Consider the following 10,568-nt stretch of genomic DNA (forward strand, 5'->3'; position numbering starts at 1 on the left):
CCCAAAAAGTACACGGGCTCTTCCTGTGCAGATGTCTGCAGTCAGTGTCAGTGTCAGCAGTACACGTTGCACTGACAGTAATCTCTAACTTTTTTTTTTACAGAGCTTTAAAACATTTCATGATTTATTTATTTATTTTTACCAATACTTGACTATTCTTAATTTGTTTTCCCATTTATGATGGTTTAGAATTAACAGACCATTAAAATGCTTTCAATAATTTTTACCTTTTCAACTTTATATGAAGCTGATGTTTCTTGAAAAGGTGTTTTTTTCCCCCCAGAAGTGCGTCAATCAGACCAAAAATAAAGATGACCTTGTATATAGCACATCATTTTCTAAAACTCGCACACACTGTGAAAGCCACCCTCGCAGGTCAAACAGCAGTGATCAGTACGTGAGTGGGTTTATCTCCACTTGCTGTGTCACCGTCATATTTCTGCTGAGTCCTCAAAGCTTCCGTCTGGCAGCCTGCAACTGAAGCCGCTGCATTACCAGGCATGTTTGTGTGCATGTGTGGGGGTGAACCGCTTTTAAAAAGCCCCCAGCCTCCGTCTGTGCACGCTGCTCCGGCCCAGAGAACAATGCTCCCGTCACAGGAGGACAGATTGGGTGGCAGCTGCATTGTTGAAGGACAGCAAGCCAGACACACTTCTTCCCCCACAACCCCCCGGTTCACACAAACTCACTCTCGCTCCTTCCTTTTGTGCCCCCTTTTGTTGTTGGCGGACTAAATTATTCCAGCTCTCTTGTGGCATTCAGGATGACAAACAGTGGCGCGGCAGCTTAGACGTCGGAGGTCGGGACATTAAGGGGCCCTGCTTTCCGGTGCTTTAGCCTGCGATCGCAGAGATTCTTCATTAGAGCTAAAATATAACCGCACATATGCATGTATATGGTGTCCAGAATGAACTCTTTTGAATCCGTTTTCAGAGACAGGTGGATTAAAATAAGTCTGCAGAGATTATTTGTGAGCTTTCAAATGCGTTTGAAGCTATTTTATGTTCAGGAACTGAGCTGATCTTAATTTAAACTTCCAAAATCTTAAATAAAAGTTAGTTTTTGTCTTTTCTGAGGCTTTGTTTACCTATTTTTCTGGTGCTGCAGTTGCTAAAAAGTACTTTTGTTTGACTGAAACCTTTTTATTTGCGCCTATAGGAGCAAAAGTTAAAGAACATGTTTCAGTTATTTAAATAGCTGAGGCATTTGGATATATTTCTCAAAGGCCTTGGAACAGTTTGAGGCCCTGGAAGTACCCTACGAGGGTATTTCCACAGATAAACAACACTTCACACAAACACACTGATACTGATATTTGTTTGTGGTGGGTGTCAGAATTAACTACTCCGTCAGCATCATACCAGTCATCATTGGTGCTGCGTTTGCATCAGTTATCATATGACTGATCTCTAACTGTCAGTTCCTTTGTGTAAATCCCTCTTTGAAGATGTTTTCCTGTTTACCAAAGCGCATTGTGTTCATTTTTGACAATCTGCTCTGATGTTGCTCTGAGGCAAATTCATGCATCAAACGAACAGGATCCAGGAATGGAGAATTTTTAAAGGAACCCAAAGTTTGGTTGTTTTATTATGCGTGTTTAATGCATGTGTGTCCCTCATATGCTGGAGAAATGGGAGCAAAAGAACACATGTTGTTTTTTTAACGGGGTCACTAAGCAATTCACCATCACAACAGATCCGTCTTTGTTTCAACCAATCTGTGGACCCCCGCGGAGCCAGTCGGCCACACTCAGAGGAGAAACTGAGCCTTTAAGGACCATCAGGGGGGTTTCTTTCATTTGCTACCAAAGCAGGAACCAAGAATCCTTCATGGAAGGCTCATAAAACCTTACATTGACTTTGTTGTATTGTATTGGCTCATCATTCTGATAGTTAGGTATTTTTAATGCACAACTTTAAATACCGTAGTTTGAAATTACATCGGTCTGTACTGACCTTTTAAAGGAGCACACGAGTGGTTTTAGCATGTTGGAACTGATTGTTGTACTTTGCTGTTACAACAGATCATGCATTCTTTATATTATGGTGGATAATCTTACTGAGGCTTGATGGATTGCTGTAGATTAGGCATGTTGGCCAACTGACTCCACATATAGGACAAATTACTGAAGTAACACTGTCACTGTCGGATGCTTTTGTAAGTAAGAAAATGTCTGATCTTCAAATACATTATGGCACACAACTCGATAAATGTATTGTCCAGGAAAAAAAAAAAGCTAAATTCAGACAAAGTGAGTATTTTTTGGCACATTTCTGGGTGTTTGCAGGTCAAAACTCCCCCTGCTGCTGCTTGTTACCTTCTCTGTAGGTGGGACAGGTGCTGAGGCTTTGTGAATGTATGATATTGGTGAATAATGGCTGTTTTGAATCAGTGACACAATTTGTTCTTGTCTTTTTGTTATAAGTGAATAATCATGAGAAGCGATTGCTGTAGACAGACTTTAGTTTAATCTTTAAAATTCACACTTTAATATCTGACAAACTGAAGCATGTCGACAGAACATCCTCAAATTTAGTTTCAGTATGTTTGAGACTAACGCTGGCCAGGTTTCAAACCATAATAGATGTAGAGTCTGTAAAGTGACGCCAACATGGAACCTAAACCTGCATTTTTCTAGTGGCCAGCAGGGGGCAGTTCCTCTGGTTGTAAAAATAAGCCTGATTGTATAGGAGTCTATGAGAAAATTCCCCTGCTTTTCCCATGTTCTGTTACCTCAGTAAAAAATTTCCTTATGAGTTCATCGTCTCAATCACTAATTTCACAACTTTTTGAATACAGTATGCTGTTCCATTTGTAAACCATGCTCCCATCTTAGGGAAATAGACTTTACAGAATACGTTTAGGATGGGGCTTCCTTGACATATCACAGTGCGTTGTGTGCTTGAGTTCTCAGTCTGATCCACGCTTTGTTTGTTTTATTCAATTTCAAAGGAGAAAGGTGGAGCAAACTCAAGGTTCAAGGTGGTAGACTATGAACCAATTGGTGACATCACTATCATTTAATTCATCTTTTATATACAATATCTCTGACTCACCATATGTAGATTGTAGGTATAACCCTGCGATTGGCATCACATTTCATGCAGCTTTCTCCTCCCCTTCTGCTGTCTACATGCTATTGTTCACACAACCACCCCATTGACCCCACACTCCAACAACAACCACAGGGCAATCTACCACACAATTTCAGGTTTTGCCAACAATTTTTTCTCATGCAGGAAGGTAGCCCTGCTAGTTTTTTTTTTTTTTTTGTTAAACCAGCCATTTTATTGACAGTGCTCATCTCCTTGCATGCAAATGTTCCACCGAAAAAATCCCCTCCATTGTTATTTTGAAGGGGCACCGTTAATTTAACTTCATCGTATACAATTGTGATTGGTTAAAAAAAATACAAGCAAGCCGGAGTGTATTTTTTCATTATTGTAGAAAAATAATGAGTTGCAAACCAGACTGTTCGAGACTGGTATGGTCATATGTACATTCAGTTATCTTAAACTTCTTGTTTTATGTGCACTAAGCTAGATTTTGAGGAAGAAGCACATTGTGTGGAACTCTTGGTTAAAGATTTGTGTGACAAGTTACAAGTAAGTTTCCTTGGAGGTTATTGTTACACTAAAGATTACATGAGATCTGCTTCATCCTTCAGTTTAAGAACTAGAGGGCCCGAGGCAATACCTCCAGTCAAACAAGTTTATTTTTCAGTTATGTAAAAGTCCCCTCTTATGAACTAATAGCACAAGTTCAGCATTTATGCTGCAGCTAACATGCCAAAGCATAGAGGGAATGAGTTATCACACAATATGTATCCAATCAATGTCCTGTCAGGCTTCTTACTTACTCTTGGATCATTGCCAATCTAAGCACCTAGTTTGTGTTTTGCATGCATATACAAGGTGTGTCTGAAAAGTTCCAGGATTGGTGTCACAAAAGATATATTTCAAATCCACAAAACTACAAAGTACAAGTTTTCCCTCTGGAGTCTAACACACTTTCCCAGCCTTCTCTGCCACGCCGCCATGCCCTCCTGGAAGGAGTGGATCCCCCGCAGCGCCGTCGTCCACGTCTTCAAAATGGGTCCCCTTGATGATCCCCTTGAGCTTGGGGAAGAGGAAAAATTCACATGGAGCCAGGTGGAGTGAATAGAGAGGTTGCTCCAACACAGCAATGTTCTTCTAAGCCATGACTTGTCCCACAACTCTCGCCTCTTCTCATGCACTGAACAAAGGAAAAGCCACAGGATCTCTTTGTAGATGTGCTGGTCTGAAGGGGAAAACTCGTAGTTTGGGTTTGAAATATATCTTTTGTGACACCAGTCCTGGAACTTTTTTTTGACACAGCTCGTACTTTCATCATGATGAAAGGGTTTGCTTTATTTTAGCTTGGAGGCAATGTATTACAACATGGGCAACAAACGATGTCAGACCCAACTATGCATGCACTGAGATGTCAGTACATGCAAAAGTACCTAGGGAGTCTGTCTGTTAAGCTTAAATAATTCAGACAAGCCACAACAATATCTAATTTTATGGGTCTGAAGCATGCCAATAATGATATATTTGCATACAGCGACGTTTGTTTTGTGTACATGCCCTATTACCAATTATAGGCCTTTAAAAAAAAACAAACATTTTGCCTGCACATGCCAAACTTCTGTCAAGTTGTTCATCATTTGCATGAAGGAAATATGAACACAAGATACAAAAGAAAAAGGTCATATTTTATGCAGTACTTGTTCTTAGCTCACGTGTCTACTTGATGTTTGACAGCTGAGCTCATCACTGCTAAAATGCAAATCAGTACAGGTGGATCAGCAGGTAAAGGAGGTTACAGTCTTCAGCTTGCTCATTTGAATCTTAAAAGCGTTGTTCATAAAACACAACGTCAAAAACCATCACAAGACTTTATATTAAAGACTTGTCACATGTCAACAGGCTGATCAGGTAGAGCAGGTAGTGCAGGCAAACTTTGTCACCACCTGGATGGGCAGCAGCACCCAGCAGGACTTCTTGGCCCTGAGGAGGGTGGTCCGCTTGGCTGAGCGCACCATCAGAACCACCCTCCCCAACCTGCAGCACATTTACCAACTAAACGATGCAGGTTAAAGGCCAGGAAGATTGTTAGTGAGCCGACCCACCCCAGCCACAGACTGTTCTCTCTGCTGCCGTCAGGATGACGTTACCGCTGCCTGAAGGCAAACACAGAGAGGATGAGGAAGAGTTTCTTCCCTCAGGCAGTCCGCCTGCTGAACCTGAAGCCATAGACTCAATAAACAATCAAACCCGTCACTTTGCCCTTTTTCACCTGTACATACATACATGGTTATAGTATTATTATTTTCTTTATTTGTTTTATTCCCTTTTTGCACTGTTATATATATATATATATATATAAATGTTTAAAATATAAAATTTATATATATCTATATATGTAAACATTCATATACTTATTTCTTGTGTGTTTTGTTCCTTATTCTTATTTATCTTTTTATTGTTTCGGTGTGGAACAGCTACACAACGCATTTCACTGCGTGTTATACCATGTATAACTGTGTGACCAATAAAAGACCTTGAACCCTGTCATGAAACCTTCCAGATAAAGGAAACTGATGCCACTACTTATTGTGCCTTTGCTGAAGAGAAGCTTGTCTGTAAGCTGTTCAAGACTTGCTTTATTAACACTTTTGGACATGGCTGAGATCTGATGACAGACTGAACCAGACCACCATCAGATAACATGCTGATGTTGTTCATAACTGTACAACTTGTATGTTTCCATACTCCAGATATCCAGATATACACCACATGGCAAAACCACGTAAAATTAATCAAGACTTACAGGCTGTTTTTGATTTATACAGCAAACAATTCATTGATTCTGTCCATATATAAATTAAAACTTCAAAGACTCAACCTATTCTTGCACATTCAAAATTCAAATGAATTTGCCAACTTTCACTGAGTCCTCAGGAATTTAACCAGTTGCTTCTTGTGTTTCCTTCCAGCTTCACTCCCAGGACCAGTCAGAGAGCAGTTGCTAATCAGCAGTAACAGTGGGGTCGGTCCGGTGCCTGGGAGGCGACGGAGGGCGTGGAGCTGGATGTATGAGACGGCTTCATGGGCCTGAAGGACCATCTGGACGATGGAACAGGCCACATCCTCAGCCTGGGGCTGGATCTGGACTACCTCCATGTGGAAGGTGCTGAGCGGCAGGCTGGCCCAAGCTTTGCAACAGGAGCTGAGAATATAGAAGTCTTACAGGTCAGAGCTGGTGCCTCAAATAACAGCAGTAACAGTATTGGCAGCACTGGCACTAGTTTTAGCACTCATTCAAGCTACAGCAGCAGCAGTTGCAGCAACCTTTCAGAGGCAAGCGCCATCTCTGACAGTGAAGATGAACGGCTCCAGACTGAATCTAAAGATCAGCCTGACCTCCTCAGAGAGTCCTCTTCGGTCTGTCAGCCAGTCAGGCTGGACCTGGCACCAAACCAGCCCTCTGGAGACCCCGCACAGCCAGAAGCATTAGCTCCCACTGACCCCGTCACAGACTGCCGCACCAAATTAGAGTTTGCTCTCAAGCTTGGCTATTCTGAGGACCTTGTGCTGCTGGTCCTGAGGAAACTGGGCCCTGGCGCACTCATCAATGACATACTGGGAGAGCTAGTCAAACTGGGAACCAAGACAGAGATGGAGCAGCAAGGAGGTCCGATTGTCTCCCAGTCTCCCTCCTCATCTTTGTCGTCCTCTTTGAGCTGCTCCTCCACCTCCAACTCTTCTCTGGACTCCTGTCGGCTACTGTGTCCATCCAAGCTGCTGGAAGACAAAGAAAACCTTCGGCCTGTTGTTGTGGATGGAAGCAACGTAGCCATGAGGTGAGGAAGAGAAGTGACAAACTTATGTAGCCACATTTTATTGATGACTGTACTGATGCTTCACCAAAACAAAAAAGTATACAAAGTAGAGACAGAAAATAGTGACTATTCACTTGCATCTCTTGTGACAAAATAGTATTTCAGCGCAACTTACAGAAGCTAAGTTAGACATTATGTAGAACTGCAGGCTGATGGAACTGGCATCATTGTGTTATTTTGTCTGTGGGGCTTTCCTTCTGTTGACATTTGCATCACTGATTGTGCCCCAAACATTTCTTTCTGCTCATGCAGTCATGGAAATAAGGAAGTGTTCTCCTGCCAAGGCATCCAGCTGGCAGTTGATTGGTTCTTGGAGCGAGGTCATCGTGACATCACAGTTTTTGTTCCTGCCTGGAGGAAGGAGCAGTCGCGTCCTGATGCTCTTATCACAGGTAACAGCTCCAGTAGCTTGAACGGCTGACGTCACAATGAACTGATGCTGTAAACAACCAAAAGGATGCACTTTAATCCTCTGGTTTAGGTGGAATCTCTCATCTTCTTTAATAATAAACAGAAGATTTAAAAACTTTCAACTGTGTCCCCTGTGCTTGTTCAGACCAAGAGATCCTCCGTCGACTAGAAAAAGAGAAGATCCTGGTTTTCACTCCATCTCGTCGTGTGCAGGGACGCCGTGTGGTTTGCTACGATGACAGATTCATTGTCAAACTGGCCTATGAGTCGGATGGCATAATTGTTTCCAATGACAACTACCGGGACCTGGCCAATGAGAAGCCAGAGTGGAAGAAATTCATAGACGAACGTCTGCTGATGTACTCGTTTGTAAATGACAAGTAAGCAACTCATTCCAAACCAAAGGTAGAGGCTTATTGTGTTAAAGAGCGGAAAAGAAAACATCACAAATGAATTTATTTGACAAAATATTGACCTTAATGCATTTTTGTTATCACATTTTATAAAATCATTTGTGCATTAAAAACAGTTACTGCTGTGCATTAGCCATTAACATAAAAAGCATCTGCCAAAGAAAATAAGATTTTTTTTGTCTGCAGCATCCAAAGTGTGCCACAAACAATAAAGAGCTTTTGCAAAATACTTTGAAACCAAATCTGTAGCCCATTAAAGTTTGGACAAGTCATTTTGCAGGTGAATAATTTAAGGTCTTCTCTTCACTTTTGCACCGCTGATCAAATTACGTCTGAAAACATCAAAATAGATGCTATCTTCTTCGGTATATGAGTTGTTACTTGTGTTGCTCTGTTGGAACAGGATTGTTCGTGGGTGCCAAATATGTATGCATGTGAGTTTTCCTCAGAAAAGATCAGTTTGTTATGTGTAATACTATTATTTTTCTTGCAGTTTATACAAACTGTAAAGAATCTGGATCAATCTGCATTCTGTCTGGTACAACAAAACTGAAAATACAAGATCACTACAGACCATCCTTGATGCAGTCTCTGCTGGAGCTGTCAGAGTTGCAGCGTCCTTGACAAGGCAGGATTAAAAAAATAAAGTAAAAAAATACAATTTGGATCTAATTTTTATCTATAAATTGTGCATTCAGATTCATGCCACCAGATGACCCACTGGGACGCCACGGACCGAGTCTGGAGAACTTTCTGAGGAAGAGGCCTATTATTCCTGAACACCGAAAGCAGGCGTGTCCTTATGGTAATATAGACGCTGACTGTTCTTCCCAGTGTAGCACAAGAACTGTAATAGATTTAAAAAAAAGTCCATCTATTCTAAAAAGGAGTGATTGCTGAGGGTGTTTGTGCCACAAATTGCGTTTTTTTATGTAGATTTTGTTTTAGTCATTTCCAAAAAAGGAAAGAAAAGAAAAATGGCCTCTCTCCTGGTTATATCTCTGACCTTTAAATACCTCATGCACCAGTATGCACACTTTTATCAGAGAGCTTTTCTTGATTTGATTAGTTTTGCTTTCTTTGAACTGCCCTTTATAACTTTAAATGCTCTTTCTACTTCTTTTAACACTGCACTGGTTTTATACACAAGGTTGTGTTTTTATCTGTCTAACATCTTGACGTCTGGCCAAGATGTTAGAAAAGAATTTAATTCAATCACAATAATACGATTTTTTTTCGTCCATTAGGGAAAAAGTGCACATATGGCCACAAGTGTAAGTTCTACCATCCTGAAAGAGGCAGCCAACCCCAGCGGTCTGTGGCTGATGAACTCCGTGCCAGTGCCAAAAGTTCATCAGTAGCTTCCAGAGGCTTGTTGGAAAATGCCTTGATGGCGAAGAGCCAAAGCGGTAAATCAGAAGAAACGGTTGAAGCTGAGGCAAGTCGGAGCGTTGGAAATAAACTGTCAAATCAGAGTCCTCGGAGCTCCTTCACTGATCTCATGGAGGACCGACTTCAGGTCCATTCCAAAGCTGAAGGACGGAGGGGAAGCGGCAGCAGTGGCAGCAGTAGCACTGTGGGCCATCCTGCTCCAGGCGGACCTCCGTCATCATTCGGACGTCTGGACCGCTGCGAGCTCCCTGGAGGAAGCATTGGAAGCAGCTTCAGGGCTGCTGGAGCCTCAGGACCAAGACAGGCTGAATCCTACCACAGATGTGAGTCTCCAGAGTTAGGCTATCGTTCTCTGGTGAAAACCTACTCAAGCCTCAGTCTCGTGGTTCCCCAGACTCCTGAATGCTTCTTTCCAGCTGATCTGCGAGCTGGTTCACTGCTTTCAGACTGTAGCAGTGAGGGCAGCGTCAGCTCAGACTCTTTCTCCCCTGACCCCATGTTAGACGACAGCCCCAAGTGCCACCACCACCATCCTCACCACCATCACCACTACTCTGGACAGTTTTCTCAGCTTCCAAGCCACGTTTCTGCTGGACTGGGCCAGCACTCTCCTCATGGCTACTCTGTTCCTCCAGGACTGCGTAGACACCACGGCTTCGGCATGGAAGACCCTCCATCGTCTGTTCCCTCTCATGCATCTCCACGTCCCTTCAAGACCCCTTCATCCTACATCCCACCCCAACGTCAGCATCCATTGCTGAGCAGTTTTGTCCGGGAATTACCACCTCGTACACCCCATCCACCCCTGACCTCCAACACTCACTCCCAGCCTCTTAGCTCCCCATTCGGCCACAATCTGACAGGCTCCCTTTGGCAGGACGGTGGTCTTCAGGACTCCAGAATGTATGAGGGGTCACCACTTCAGTCTAGAAGAAACTACTCTGGGCTAAACCAACAACCACAGCATCAAGTAAACTGGGACACTAATTATCAGCCACCCACAAATCCCTGCTATGATCTGTTTTCCCACAAGAACCTTCCACAAGTCCATGGGAAGGCTTGGCACTCTCCGTGGAGCCAGCAAGCGCTTACCTCACCTCGTAGCCTTTCAGCAGCAAGTCTTCCAAAACAGCAGCCTCTTCCATCCATCACTTCCCACAAGAGCCACCTGCCTTCGGCGCCTCAGCACCAGGAACCTCCAGCCTTAGGTCGATACCAGGACCTGAGGGAGAGAGTGTTTGTTAACTTGTGCACCATCTTCCCTCCAGACTTGGTGAGGATAGTGATGACCAGGAACCCTCATGTGATGGATGCTCAGGAGCTTGCAGCTGCAATTTTGTTGGAGAAATCGCAGCATGGTTCTTGAACACAGACAGAAAGTGAAGTTAAAGCTTCACCTTACTCATTTTTGCAGGTTTATCCCT

The 10,568-nt window shown here is 43.0% G+C and overlaps 1 protein-coding gene across 1 annotated transcript; it reads left to right on the top strand.

The window, feature by feature from the left end:
* The first annotated feature begins 6,047 nt into the window (after positions 1-6,047).
* Positions 6,048-10,510, top strand: LOC103357173 (probable ribonuclease ZC3H12C). The gene is made up of 5 exons (XM_008281602.1): positions 6,048-6,889; positions 7,181-7,320; positions 7,485-7,719; positions 8,451-8,557; positions 9,000-10,510. Exons 1-5 carry the CDS (start codon positions 6,135-6,137, stop codon positions 10,508-10,510), a joined length of 2,748 nt encoding a protein of 915 aa, XP_008279824.1. The 5' UTR covers positions 6,048-6,134.
* The last annotated feature ends 58 nt before the right edge of the window (positions 10,511-10,568 follow it).

The sequence above is a fragment of the Stegastes partitus genome, unplaced genomic scaffold (assembly GCF_000690725.1).
Source record: "Stegastes partitus isolate 25-593 unplaced genomic scaffold, Stegastes_partitus-1.0.2 Scaffold238, whole genome shotgun sequence".
Lineage (NCBI taxonomy): Eukaryota > Metazoa > Chordata > Actinopteri > Pomacentridae > Stegastes > Stegastes partitus.